Source organism: Ochotona princeps, chromosome 1 (assembly GCF_030435755.1).
Source record: "Ochotona princeps isolate mOchPri1 chromosome 1, mOchPri1.hap1, whole genome shotgun sequence".
NCBI lineage: Eukaryota > Metazoa > Chordata > Mammalia > Lagomorpha > Ochotonidae > Ochotona > Ochotona princeps.
Window position 1 is genome coordinate 60137922 of NC_080832.1, and position 15792 is coordinate 60153713.

A 15792-nucleotide genomic window follows, 5' to 3' on the forward strand; every position below is an offset into this window, starting at 1 on the left:
ATATATGTTAACTACTATGTGCCATTACTTAAGTAATTTTTCCCCAACATTTTACTCTAAAACATTCAGTTCTATAGTAAAAGTACAAGAATAACACAGTGAGCATTTGCATATCATTTATAACAATTTCATCAAACATTAACGTTTTGTCTCCGTTGTTCCCGTGTGCATGACACACACACACACTCTTAACATTTTAAAAGTTCACTGAATAACTGCAGCAAGTTATAGCATTGTATTTCACCTTTAAAATCTTTACATACCTAGAAAGAATGACTTTCCTCTGCTTCCTGCAGTGCAGTTAGCAGATGCAGTAAATTGAACACTTTCTGTGTCATTCATTACACTTATTTATTTATTTATTTAAATTTTATTATTATTATTATTATTATTATTATTATTATTATCATTTTATGATACAGTTCCATAGGCTGCTGGCATTCCCTTATCCCCTCTCCAATTCCCTCACCCCACCTAGTTCCTCTATATCATTAATAAAATATAGCTCTTCATACACAATCATATGTCCATCATTGTGGGCATGTACAATGGCAGAGAGTCCAGCATCCTATTGTCAGGATAGAGTGAACAGTTTCATTGTAAGTCCATCTTTGGAAGTAGAAATGCATACTACATTGTATCTTCACATCTGGATGTTAGTCTCCATTTCACACTACTGTACATCCCCTTAAATGAAAAATCGTAATACAAAATCAACAATAGAAAGAAAAATAGAAATTTACACTGTCATGAAGTTAAATGACATGTTACTAGATACTACAGTCTCTTACACAGCTACTATACATGGCCTTAAATGAAGAGCCACAAAACAAAATCAACACCAGGGAGAAAAAAGAAATTAACAACATCATGAAGTTAAATAACATGCTACAGAATGAATAACGTGTAGCTGAAGAAATGAAAATCAAGAACCTTCTTGAAGAAAATGATGCTACTGTATCACCTATGAGTCATTGAATGATTTAATCAGAAGAAAGTTTTGAAGAGATGAAGCTAACAGGAAACAACAAAACTCATGCGATATAGTTTCCGCTGATTTTTGTTGGTGAAGTGTGTCTCTTCTAGGAAATAAATAGATGGGTTTTGTTTTTTAATCCAGTCTACTAATCTGTGAGGTTTGATTCAGCTTAAACCATTTACATTCAGAGTTTAGTATGTATGGATGGTACTTTGGTCCTGTCATTTTAGGAATGGGTTATTCATTGATTTAGTCTTCTATTGTCATTTTACTGGGATGTTCTTCCCATTTGCCTTTGGTTTTGGTAGGTGCTATTCCTCTTCTCTGTGAAGAGAACATCTTGAAGTATCATTTGTAGAGCAGGTTTGAAAGAGGCAAATTCTTTTAACTTTTCTTTACTGGTTAAGCATTTTTTTCATTTTCAAAGACAAAAGAAAACTTTGCTGGATATGTTATCCTGAGCTGACAATTGTTTTCTGTTAGAATCTGGAATATATCACTCCATTCTTTTCTTGCTGTAGAGTTTCCTTTGAGAGAGATCTCCTTTAGTTTAATTGGCATTCCTTTATATGTCAATTGATTTTTTTCACATGCACATTTCAGGATCTTTTCCTTATGTTCAATTGAAGAGAGCTTGATGATCATGTGTGTTGGGTTAAGATCGCTTTTGGTCAAGCCTGTTGGGAGTTCTGTGCCCCTCCTGGATCTTGTTTCCCAGTATCTTTCTCCAGATTAGGGAAATTTTCCTTTATTATTTCATTAAATACATTTTCAAACTCAGCTTCTCTTTCTGCACCTGCTGGGACTCCCATAACTCTTATATTTGGCCTCTTAACAGTGTCTTTCAATTCTTGAATACTTATTTTGGCCTGATCCAGCTCTGCTTCCAGCTTTTTGTTTGCTTCCCCCTGATGACAGGAAATATCTGCCAATTCTGAGATTCTTTGTTCTGCTTGCTTCATTCTATTTTTTAGACTCACCACTGTACTTTTAATTTGCTCCACTGTGTTCTTTATTTTCGATATGTCAGCTGTGATTTCTTTTATTGCTTCCTTAAATTCTTTGAACTCTTGTATGTGCTTCTCATTTTTGATCAGAAGCTTTAAAATGAGTGTTATGAATTCTATGTCCCCCGTATTCTTGATGTCTTCCTCAGTTAATTCTGAGGTTGTCATAGGGTTTTGCTTCTTTGCAGGGGAGTTTTTGGTAATATTCATTGTGCCTTTGTCTCTTCTTTTGCTCTTGGTCATTGTACTTCTGGTTAGCAGAATCTTCTCCTTGGGGTAGGTTTCTAAGCTCTGTCAACCACAGGTCTATAATGTGATTTTGCTTATTGCAGTTGGTACACAACTCTTCGCTTGCAGCCACTTGTGCCACAAGCTCCAGCGAGTTCCAGGTCTGGGTTCTTACGTCAGATTTCCACCAAGACCTCCTTAGCCCCAACTCTTGGCTCACCACTCTCTACCTCTTGTGATAAAATGCTGAGGTTGCAGCGTTATCTCTGCAAACTTTATCCCAGTTTCGGTTGGAGCAGGTCCCAGGATTAGAGAGACGTCAGGTGTCCTAAATAGTTAGGTTGTTAATGGCACTTATCTTGCCAGAACCTGTTGGACGTTAGGTCTGGGTGCCACACGGGCCTATTTTGACCCATACAATGCCACAGTCGGTATTATTTTCTTGCGGGACCAGTGCAATCCACGGAACTCAGTGAGTTCTCATGGGCTCAGCACATATGCAGTTCACTCTTGTCCCCTGCAGTCCTAAAGCTATTGCCACAGTGTACTAAATGACACCTGACATGCCCCTACTAGAGTTCTTGATCTGCTAACTGTCAGATCTGAGGGCTACCCAGACCTGTCTTGGGTGGTACTGTAGAATGCCACGTTGGTGCAGTTCACTGAATCAGAAATGAGTTCACCCCCAGCTCAGTGTATGCTCAGTGATTTCCCTTGCCTTTGCCTCCTTACGCAAAATGGCGCCCAATTCAGCTTTAGCGGGCTGACCTAGCTGTGAAATCCACTCTGTTCTCATACTGTCTGTGTGGGATCTGCTGCTTTGTCTCTGCTCCTGGTCAAATCAAACGGACCAGCAGGACGGACAGTTTTTGGGTTTACCTCCCAAGTTCCCAGTGAAAGTCCCTTCCCACCTGGTTGCTGGTGGAGTTCTGATTACGATTAGCTGCTGGATTTATCAGTCACTGCACCACCACACCGTTGTGTCCACTGCTTTCCTGTGTCTGTCAGTTTCCAGGTACCCCTGTGCTGTTGTTCTGTCCTTTGCTATTTCCTGGAATATGTCCTCTCTGCTTCATCCTGATCAAATGTTTTTCTGTCCGTTTAAACGTGTCCTTACCCTGTTCCGCCATCTTGATTCTCTCTCACATTACATATATTTAATAAACCCATAAGAATTAAGGAAGGTTGACTGGGGAGCCAAAATTCTTAAAAAAAAAAAAAACTTTGACTTGTCATGACACAGCTAATTTTAAGTAATAAATAAGAAAATGAAATTTCTCAACTTATCTAAATGTTCATTGACAAGCTAACTGATGGTCTTAAAAAGTACATACATGATTGCTTGCAGTGTGTGACTATCAGAAGTTAGACTCACTCTTCAAACTACTCACAAAAATTCTATGCAAGTTATGTCATCATTTTCTTGCATTTATGGATATGGCACTAAATGACAATAATAAAAGCTTGATTTCAATTGAAAATTTACTACAGGTTTGCTTGATTATTAATAAGTGTCCTGAGAACCCTAGAGTTGTGTTGAAGTTGCTAGAAACTTACAAAATTTGAATTTGTTCCCATGGTTCTTTAATAAAGTGTATTGAAAACTGGTAAAGTGTAATTTTATTTTCTTTCGTTCAATGAACACAACTATGAATGCTAGGGTTTAGTTGCTATCACATTTGTTTGGAATGAGAAGGACATTAATGTAGTTTTTGTCACCCAAAGAATTTAGAGTTTGACACTTACATTCCTTAGCATTAATTTCTCATGAGCATGTCCAGTATTCACTTTTTAAATTTGTTTATGTTTTTAAATGAGAGGGTTTTTTTTTTTTAGATTTGTTTTTCTTTGAAAGTCAGAGTTAGAGGAACAAGAGAGAAAGGGAGAGACAAACCAAGAGAAAAGAGAAATCTCCAGTCTGCTGGTTTATGTCATAATGGCTTGCACCACGTCTGGGCTAGGGTAGGCTGAAGCCAATTGCCTAAAACTTCAGCTGGATTTCCCACACAGGTGGCAGAGGCCTTAGTACTTTTGCTATTTTCTGCTCTTTTCCCAGATGCCTTAGCAGTGAACTTGTTCAGAAGTGGAGCGGGTAGCCAGGGCTTGAAACCCGATATTTGTATGCACTACTGACTTTAACCTGTGGCAACCCACGCCTTCCCGTATTCACACTTTTACATATTCTGTTTTATATCTGTGATTCTCTCTTTATAGACAACTTAACTCTAGCTCAAAATACATGTTAAAACTATTTTGAATGCTATACCTAATCTTTTCCTGACACTAAAAGTTAATTACCAATTCAATTGTTATCATAGGTGTATATAGGTATAGTTTGATTCCTGCTGTATGTAAGAATTCATCAAAGTTAGCATTAAGCTTTGGGAAGTAGGAGGAAGATATTGCTAGCTTTTCTGAAGCCATTATGGAGTACTTACAACTATGGTTAAAAGCTTTCCTTAAGACAAATAATTGAAAGTGTCAACTTTTTAAAAATGCATTGGTAGAGCACTTTGTGGTTTGATGAGAAGGAGTTCTTATAAAGATTAAATCATGTCTGAGGTTTATCAACATTATGTTCCTTAAATTTGATTCACAGACAATTGCAAAAAATTTTTAGGAGAAAATGCTAAACCGAATTATGGCTGCCAAGTCACTATTCAGTCTGAACAAGAAAAACAATTAATGAAACAGTATCGCCGTGAAGAAAAGAGAATTGCCAGACGAGAAAAAAAGACTGGGGACGATGGAGAAGGTTCAGAAGGACTTGTGAACTTTGATCCTAAAGAATTAAGAATAAATAGGTAATAAAAGCAAGGCCCTAAAAAATACTTTGTTGTAATTACTACTTTTACTTGCCATCATTTTTTGTTTAGTTTTAGCAATTATGATGATTGTTGTTTCTAGTCATGTTTTCTTACAAGAACAGAATTTTGTTTTATTAAAACCTAATTTTCTGGGATAAGAAATCAATGATTGCTTAATTAGAATGATCTTGGTTATATCCATATGGATGAAAGATTTAGATTATAGATAGAAGCTATTTTTAGGTGCAGTGCATTTACCACCATGTTAATATTTATGACATCTACATAAATTTAAAAATAATAGTAGGCATGTGCTATAATCTGTTCAGCTACCCAGTGAATTTCAGGATAGCTGGTGTATTCCTTGGGAAGTTTAACTTTTCTTTTATAATGGAAGACTACGTGAAGAAGTATAATAGTAAAGTAATACAGAAAGAATTTGCTTTCCTTTTAAAGGTAAGAATTTCATATTCACCCTGCTGCTTTTCTGTTTGTAGAGAACAGGCTCTACTGAATGCTAGAAATGCACCGCTTCTGAGCAGACAGAGAGACACAGACACTGAAAAAATGCGTTTTCCACATGTTTATGATTCCCAGGCTGAAGCTAGGAAAACATCCGCGTTCATTGCTGGTGCAAAGGTATGTTACTGGGATAGAAGCGTTTTGGGATAGTAAGTCTGCTATGAGGAAATGACACAGGTTGTCACATGCTCCTTTTTGAGGCTAGGTCTAGTTGACTGGACTATACTAAATTGTATTTTTAAAATACTAGAGAAAGTAGGATAACAGTGCAAAATTGTGGCACATTACAGATGTTTATTAAAAATATACTTATTCACCTCCCTTCCATTAGTTTTACAATTTGTATTTTTATCTTTCACATCACTGTTGAATTTTGTCCTGTTTGTTGTACATTTTCCTCGTAAAATGAGTCGATTTGTTTTTAAGAATGCTAATTAACGTATACATTAAGATTCATCAATGTACTGTGACCTGTGTGTTATAGATGGTTCGTATTTTAGTGTTTTGTGATTCTATGATTTTTCGTATATATTTGATTTTCTTTAGATTGATAAATGTATTTAGCAGTGCCATGTCATAAAACGAGAAAAATATTCCCTCTCCATGTTCATTAAATAATGTTCACCAAAGCAGTTGTTTCATTTTTTTCTTGTTATCTGACATCTTATTTTTGGTTTTATAGATGATTTTACCAGAAGGTATCCAGAGGGAGAACGACAAACTTTGTGAGGAAGTTAAGATTCCCTATAGTGAGCCAATGCCAATTGGGCTTGAAGAAAAGCCAGTTTATATCCAAGATTTAGATGAGGTGAGATGAGTCTTTTATAGCTTTGGTGGTGTTGACATGTGATGCGTATTATGAATAGATTTGTATTGTAAAATTATTTTTCAAAGTCAACATTTGGCTAGTATATTACTGACATATATGATTGATTACTAAGAGGCACACTAAAAACATGCATATACTATTTCGTACATAAATCATTTTAATGTGTTTTGTGCAAGTATATGTTTTCATTTCTGTTTCAGCTAGTTTGGTAAATATATGAACTGACTTAAGTAAAATACTTTAAAGTATTTATATCCTAGTTATATGTCAAATGTGTAATCTATAATAAAAGCAAATACTTTGAGAGTTCTAAGGTATTTTATTTTTCTTGAACCTTATAATTTGACTACTATCAAACCTGTGAACAGTTGCATCAGTAGTATTATCTATATCCCCTTTACTTAAATCCAATACTTACTAAAATTTTGCCACATTTGACTTATTTTGAAACATTTCTTAAAGAATATGTATAATTGAAAGTCTCTTTATTTCATCGTCACATGCAATCGCTGCTATTTTTTCATGTGTAAGCCATATGTGGTCATTGAGAAATATCAACAAGCAAGCAAAGGAACAGCCCAGAGCAGCCAGCCAGATGAACTCCATTCTCTATCTAGGTCTGCATATATATTTTCTTTTACAAAAACGAAATTATATCATATTGGTGTATATTCATATGTGTATACATTAAAGATGTATGTTCACATATATCTTTTTGTAGAAATCACATTATTTATGCAGAATCTTTTTTAAAAGATTTATTTATTTTTATTTGAAAGGCATAATAAAGAGATCCATAGCAGATTTTTATCTGCTGGTTCACTCTCCAATTGGATACAGTGCCTGGAGTTGAGCTGATCCGAAGCCAGGAGCCAGGAGGGTCTCACACATGAGTGAAGGCACCCAAGAAATTAACCCATCCTCCACTGCTTTTCCAGGGATAAGCAGGCAGCTGGATTAGAAGTAAAGTACCCAGGACATGGGAACCGTGTCTATATGGGATGCTATACCACTGTGCGAGCCCCTGCAATGTCATTTTAAAAATTATTAAACAATAATCTGTAGATCTTTATTATATTTTTAAGAGGTTATGTATTTGAAATGCATAGTGATGGAGAAAGAGGAAAAGATGGAGAATCTATGCACTATTATCATTTGCCCCTTGGCTGCAGTGGCGGGAGCTGAGGCAAACCACAGCAGGAGTTCAGAGCTTCTTTTGGATATTCCATACGAGTACAGGGGCTGGCCATCTTTCACTGCTGTTGCAAGTACATTATCAGGAAGCTGGATGGGGAATAAAATAGTCAGATCTCCAACCAATGTCCACATTGCAGTTAGAGGTTTAATGTGCTATGCAACAACATTACCCCACCTAAGCTGTAGATTCTTTAATACATGCGGGATATAATCCAAAAATGATTGAATAAGCGATAAGGAAATTTATTTTTTGGAGGAGGAAAAACATAATATAGAGAGCAAATTAACTGATTGTTCCACTCTCCAAATATCCGCAACAGCCAGACTTAGTCCAGCAGCCTAAAACTGCATGCAGGTCTCATACATGGATTGCAAAGGCCCTAAACATTGAGCCATCATCTGCTGCCTGCTAGAAAGTGTTAGCAGGAACCGTATCAGAAATGGAGAAGCTGCATGGGATGTATATGGTAGCTTAAACCGTGACACTTTAATATCCATTCCAGAGACACATTTTTAAATAGTCTGTAAGTGTGTGTTTGTGGATGCAAGGACTAAAACTTTGAGTATGAAAAATTTGTAGAGCTGGAATTCAAAAACTGACTGGAAGTTTCTAACAGTAGTATAGAGATGGCAGAAGAAAAGATTTTAGAAGGTAGGTCAACAAAAACTGTACAATCTGAAATATATATATAGAGAGAAAAAAAGAACAAATCCTCAGGTTACCTGAGGGACAATAATGATTCATCTTACACCTATGTAGTTGAAATCCCGGAGGGATAACAGTGAGAAAATCTGGCAGGAATTAACATTCTTTCTCTCCCTCTCTCCATATATACACGTGTGCATATATTGGTAAAAGACATATTTACAGGTTTAAAACAATTAGTTACTCTTAAAGTAAATACTGTTATGTAGATACATCGTAACTGAATTCTTTAAAAAATAGTATGTGTAGATACGTACTTTGATGCTTTTGTGTCTTATGCTCTTGGGGTATGTGAATAGTGTTTTCTTTCCTCAGTTGCTGAATGGAAGTTATTATCACTAATAATACAAAGTATGTTTGGGAGCAGATGTTTTATTATACCAGAAAAGTACCCACCTCACAGTTTTTATTAGTTGCATATTAGAGGAATGTTTTAATAGTTTACTAAATGTTACATAATGTACAAATATTCTTTCTCAAGAGTGGTATTTTGTATAAAATGTGTAATGCTTTTTATTATGAAATAGTTTACTGAAATACTAAAGGGACTATATTTTAAAGCCTTTATAAGATGAGAATTAGCATAAATGTGAAGCCAAGGATATAATATTGTTCAGAGCTAAATTTTTGTATACATGGTGTTGTACTGTATCCTTTATAGACATGGGAACATTTTGGAGGGAGAAATGCAGGGTAAGGGGAGGCAATGAAAAAATCCATCCAAATATGAACATTCTTTGTAGATGGGAGAGGTTCATTCTCTCACTCTCAGCATTGAAAATCATTGGATCTCAATAATGTATTTTACAAGTAAAAAAAAATGTATGAACACACATTCAGATTGAGAAACACTGTTCTGTTTGGATGGAAACCTTGGAAATAAAAGGAGAGGACCATCAGCAAGAAAATTAATCGTCTTTTTTGAGAACTTCTGTGCTGTTCTATAAAGCAGTCACTAGCTTCGTATAAATTCAACTGCATTGAATTAAAGTTTCTATTTATGGGACTGGCGTTGTGGTAAACCCACTGTGTGTGACTACCGCATCCTGTAAAGGTGCACATTCATGTCACAGCTGCTCCACTTCTGATCCAGCTCCATTGCTAACATCTTGAGAAGAGCAGCAGAAAATGTCCAAAGTGCTAGGGCCCATGCCACCTGTGTGGGCAACCCTGATGAAGCATCTGAGTTGGACCTGGCCCACCTTGGCCAACAGGGAATAAACCAACAGGTAGAAGATCTCTGTGTCCCTTTGTTTCTAATTTTTCTTTTCAAATAAACAGATCTTACAGAATATTTTCAGCATCACAGGAATTTCTGTCTTAATTGGGGGGGGGAATGTGTTCAACAGCAGTGTTATTGAGGTTTTAAGTCTTCGTTGTGAGGGACATTCATACACAGTATAGAAAATGTTTTCACTAGAAGCCTGCAGCACTACCTCCTCTAGTGTGTATCCTGTCAAGGCAGTTAGTGGGATCTACTCCTCTTGATTTTCTGTTTTCCTAATACATTTTTTTTACTGTGGTAATTTTTAACTGTGAAAACAAGACTTTTTCCATTCCTTTCATAATGTCTTACATACAGATGCAGTTAGCTATTAGGAGTCTTCAGAGGGAGTTGGACCAACACACCTTTTAACTTGTGATAGTTTCCTATTTTCTTTATGTGATGCTTTAGGTTGGAAAAAGAAAACGAAATGAAATACTGTGATGAACAGTGAAGGATCTGTTAAAAGTTTAGGGATTTTGTTAGATCATGATGGGCTAATAATTATTAACTCCATTTCCTGCTTCATTCCTTTAGAATTTATGTGAGTTTCTCTACTTCGAAAGTTTATATTGTAAAACAAAACACCAGATTATAAACTGAAGTTCTTTGTTTTCATGTTTTGACATAATTTATATTTATTAATTATTCCTGTCATCTCCAGATTTCCATCTCACATCTAGTGACTCACAATCATTTATTATGTCCCTGAAGATAACTCCTAATGTAGTTATTTTCTATTTAGATTTTCTTTTCCAATTTCTCAAGGGTTTTGTACTCCTGATACCGATCATTCTTCTTACTTATACAAAACATGCTTTTAATAATTCCAGCATAAACTCTAATGCACTTTCAGAATCCCTAAATGTCATTTTTTTGAACATTCCAGTACCTTTTGTTAACATATATGCTCAACATGAGTGACACAATCAAATCAGAACAAATATACAGTTTATGTTTCAAACCATGTGTCTAGGGAAATTCCTTTAAATTAATCCATGTAACTCAGAGTACGTAACTTGATTTAGAGGTTATAAGGATTTTACGGTTCTTTTCAGCCTCTAATCTCCTTTTCTTAGAGAAATAAATTCAATTCAAAACCTGAGCTAGGGATTTTGAAGTGCCAGATTTATTAGATTGTTAAACTCACATCTTCAATTTGAGTTACTCAGTCCTTTTTGTCTAGTGTATGCATTTTTCCACATTTTTCCACATTACTGGTTTCATTATAAACTACACGTGTTGCATTAACAAATTTAGTTTCACTTTATTTACACAAAAAGTAACCAGAGTAATGGCACTTTAGTTATTTACAAGATTTTTGAGTAGTTACTTCAGAATGGGAGATATATTTGTGTGTGTGTGTGTGTAGTTTTTGGTGATGTTTACATAGTTGATCATGGTGAGAAGGATCGAGGGTTTGGGAAAAGTGGGTGTGATCATTGTTTCCCAATTTTCTATTTCTTCTTCCTGTTTCTAGAAGCCATACCCAGCGTTCTGATGGCCCCAATACCCAAAGGTGGGGCAACAGCCCCCCAATTTCAACCCAGGGTCCCCAGTGTGGTGCACGCTCTGAGGATTCAAACAATTTATTCTTAATTTCAGTGTCTTTGGATTCACTGATAGGTCGGTGTCATAGCAAAAAGTTATTTTTCTGAAATTTGATAAAAGCAAAGTACGAGTAACTAAATTAGTAGGATATTGTTTCAAAAGTCATGAAAATCAGTAATTGCGGAACTGAATGCTTGGTAAATGTAAATTCACTAATTCATTTAGAAATTCAGTTGATGACATTTCTGATATTTTTAGAAATTAGATTTGATCTATTAAAAGTTTTCTAGGCCTGGCAGCGTGGCCTAGCAGTTAAAATCCTCGCCTTGAATGTGCCCAGATCCTATATGGGCACCGGTTCTAATCCCAGCAGCTCCACTTCCCATCCAGCTCCCTGCTTGTGGCCTGGGAAAGCAGTCAAGGACAGCCCAAGACTTTGGGACACTGCACCAGCATGGTAGACCCGGAAGAGGTTCCTGGTTCCCAGCTTCGGATTGGCGCAGCACCGGCCGTTTTGGTCACTTGGGGAGTGAGTCATTGGACGGAAGATCTTCCTCTCTGTCTCTCCTCTCTGTATATCTGACTTTGTAATAAAAATAAATAAATCTTTTAAAAAAAACTTTTTTATAAAACTTCCATTCTTTCTTGTGTATGTATGAATATCATTTTCTTTTTCTTAAGGCTTATTTAACTTTTTTGGAAAGTCAGATTTCAGAGAGAAGGAGAGAGAGAAAAAGATCTTCTATCCATTGCTTCACTCCCCAAGTGGGGCCTTAAGGACCAGTGCTGAACTGATGATCCAAAGCCAGGAGCCAGGAGCTTCTTCTGAGTCTCCCTAATAGGTTCAGGGTCCCAAGGCTTTGGGACATCCTCTTCTGCTTTCCCAGGCCACAAGCAGAGTTGGAAGGGAACTGGAGCAGCTGGGATATGAACGGCACCCATATAGGATTCTGATACATACAAGGCAAGGACTTTAGCCACGAGGCTACCATGCCAGGTCCGATGACTATTATTTTTTGAATTCTCATGAATATAAAACATTATGTACAATAGGAAGTATGTGTAATTAAACAAATACATTTAAAGTATTCATGAAAAATTTGTATTATGAATAAAACCTGTGCATTGTTTTTGAGATTTTTTTTACATCAAAACCAGCTTATATTTTCCATAAAAATATTGTTATTAATTTACAATCAGTAGTTATTTGGATTTTTCTTTATATCAGTGCTCTGATGTTCTGACATTCTTATTGTTGAATTTCTGTTTGGCATTGCTGTTATTTTATCATTCTTGAGATATATCTTTGCTTGTAATACAATTCTGAGTTCAGTTATTTTTTTTCTTAGTACATTAAAGACATTATTCTGTAACATTCTACTTTACATATATTAATGTATTATAGTTTTGCTTTTTTTTTTTTTGAGAAGTCTGGAAGTCTGTAGTCAATCTAATTGTGATTTTTTTTTTAAGGTAAACTTCTCTGTGCCTACATTTAATTCCCTTGAAAATTTTCAGTTTTACTTCAGAATCCTGATGTAGACAACAGCTTTCTTTGAAAAATATTGTCTATTTTCTTGTTTAATTTAATGCCTAATATCAATATCTAATATCAGTGTCTAAAAAAGTAAGGATGAAAAGAGGCTTTTACATTTTTCATACACCTGTAATTTGCAGATATTATTAGATAATTGAAAAATCAGAGGGAAATACAATGAGCTTTTCTGGCTTCAGTGAGACATGGAGACATTGGAGACATGGGAAGACATCTTTGTGAATTATTTATCAGTCATATACTTTGGAATGCATTAAGTACAAAATCCAATACAGTGTAATCCTACATTAGACAGCAAGGGAATCAGTTCAGGTTGTAGCTGTTCTTGGAGACTTCATATAGAGCAGAAGACTTGAGTTCCTTCTTGACTACTTGATATGGGCTTCATATGAAACATTAGTAAGGAATTTCACAATTGCTTTTGTTAAATAGAGCTGCTATTATGTATACAGAGTAGTGAACAGTTCCTAATTTCATGGGTAGACTTGAGCTGTCCTGAAAATTATGTTTTTTCTGAGTCTTGAAAATTAATTTTTGATATAAAAAGCTGACAACTATCAGGAAATAAACTATTATGTATTAAAGTTATTTAAAGTATTACTATGGAAACACTAACGAAAACCTTTAAAATTTTTTAAGTTTATTCTCAAAGGGGATTGAGTAGCTTTTTCAAAATACATATTTATTTATTTGAAAGGTAAGGTTGGAAGGAGAGACAGGGAAAGAAAAATGTCCTATCCACCAATTGCCTCCTCACCCCTAGGCCAGGCCAAAGCCAACAGCCAGGAGCTTTTTCCAGGTTTCCCACATGGGTGGCAGAGACTCAAGTACTTGGACCAACTCCCCTGCTTCTCCTAGACCTTTAGCAGCAAGCTGGATCAGAAGTGGAACATCTGGGACAGAAATCCCACACCCATTTGGGATGCCGGCGTATCTGGGTGCAGCTTTACTTGCTATGACTCAATACCAACCTCAGGAATCAGGTGTTTTAATAAACTGAGTGTGTTACATGTGAGTAGCAAACCTTTGGTGATGTATAAGCTTTTGTTTTGGGAGTTATCAAATGGTTCATGTGTAAAAGTTTGATCAATTGTAGAAATAGGAAACTATAAGAAAAATAAGATTGTCTCTGACTCCTAGAACTTACCTAAATTATGTGATTAAAATGAAATGTTTACTTGTAGGAAAGAACAGTGTCTTTCAAAAACATGAAATGCCTAGATATCACTTTGTAGTTTTTCTCTTCTAAAGAAAGAACTTTATCTGTATGCCTTAAACCTTCTTGGGATTGTAGTACCAAACAGCCTTCTGGGATCACTTGCAAATAGCTAACTAGGAAAGGGCACCACCTGCTTCAAAAGTACCTGCTAAACTATAGACAGAGTTATAACTAACATCTGGCTCTAAGTAGGAATAAAGTAATCAACCAAAATAACTTTCTTAACAACCCACATTTATTGATTTTTATAGCAGAGTATTTGAATAGAGAAGATTAAAAGCTTAAAGACAGATTGAGCTGTCCTATAATGATAACGTTAGAACTTGAGTGTTTTCAGAAATCTTAAAATTAGATTTATGTAATTTGTAATGTGAGAATTTTAAATTGCTTTAGAAATGAATTTAGTTCATATCTTACAGAATATCTACAATCTGCATGCTGGGGGTTACACAGGCCTTTGGCAAAAAGCAAAAGAATTTTCTATGGACTGACTTGGTGTTTGTAGTTATCTTTTTGTTAATCGACTCAAAATATGTGTGATTTGGTTATCAGTCATCAGTAATCATTTCTGGAGCTTATGAGTGATACCACGCATTGTGCTGAGAGGGATGGTGGATACCTGGGAGACTGAGAGCTGCAACCTACCTTTAAGGAAGTTGTTATCTGGCTGGGCAGAAATAAATGATATTAAATCCCCATCTTCACGGTTTACACATTTTGTAATATGGATCAAGTTACATAATATCTCTGAGTTTTAGTTCTCCCTCAGCCCATTTATTTTGACAGTTGAATACATTATCACACAGAAAATGTATAGCAGTGTCTGATACAGTTTAGGTGATCTGTAAATTTCCAGCTTGAGGGATACTTATGTAAACTGCTGCTTTGCTTCGTTTCTTACATTGATAGCTGAGTTTTGCTTGTGAATCTTGGTACATTTAGAATCATGTAGCAAGGAATTATTCATATATGGAATTGTTTTTTGCATAAATAACTTATAAATTCCTCAAAGATGGATATTGTGGAAAGAAGATATCGTTAAGCTAACGCAGATAAGGCAAAAGAACTTGCGCTTCTGTAATAAATCATGTGAAATCCATGAAGTACTTTATTTTGCATCATTTTACTTAATCTCATGTAAGTCCTGAAAGCAAGAGTTTTAGGTAAGAAAAGTTTACATTTGTTCCAGTGGTGCATGTATCAAAAGAGGACAGCTAAACACGCTATGATTTGTTTTACAGTGTCAGCCAGTTCTACAGCATTCTGAATAAATTTCAATTATTGGAATGCAGTTATGACATTTTGGATCATTTTAAAGGTATCAGGGAATGAATGTGTTAAGAACTCTTAATGCGTTCTTAAGTACTCAACACAACATTAAGTTTTATTGCATAACTTTCATAACTTCTGCCCTTAAATTTCTTGGTTGTTTTTTCTAATCTGTTTTTTTTTTAAATATTATTTTTTATGGATTGCATTGCATTATGTGACACTGTCTCATAGGCTCTGGTATTCTTCCCACCCCTTCCCATCCCCTACCCCTGTGGTGGATTTCTCCACCTTGTTGCAGTATTACAGTTCAAATTCAGTCAAGATTCTTTCATTGCAAGCATAGAGTCCAGCATCTTATTGTCCAGATGAATTCAATAGTTTCTTGGGGAGACCATCTCTGGTCTGAAAGCAGAGCTGGCAGAATATCATCCTGATCAATTAAAAGCCACAACATAACATCAACATCAATTTACAACATTATGGAGTTAGTTGACATGGTATTGAGTAACAAATATATTAAAAAATGCAAGTTCTTAACCACATCCTGTTCTCAGCACGTCTTCAGGCAAAGTGCTCTTCAGCAGTTTATGTTTAGATCCTTCTCTTATTTTATGTTGTGGGTTCAATTTAGAACACCATCTTGTGAGCCTCAGGTG

The 15792-nt window shown here is 35.6% G+C and overlaps 1 protein-coding gene across 1 annotated transcript in view; it reads left to right on the plus strand.

Annotated features, from left to right (window-relative positions):
* The window catches only part of ASCC3 (activating signal cointegrator 1 complex subunit 3), a 312984-nt gene that overhangs the window by 53507 nt on the left and 243685 nt on the right, over positions 1–15792 (plus strand). The window contains exons 6-8 of the mRNA XM_058660479.1: positions 4814–5018; positions 5519–5660; positions 6226–6351. Of these exons, the coding sequence (XP_058516462.1) occupies positions 4814–5018; positions 5519–5660; positions 6226–6351 (473 nt within the window). The remainder of the gene's footprint in view (positions 1–4813; positions 5019–5518; positions 5661–6225; positions 6352–15792) is intronic.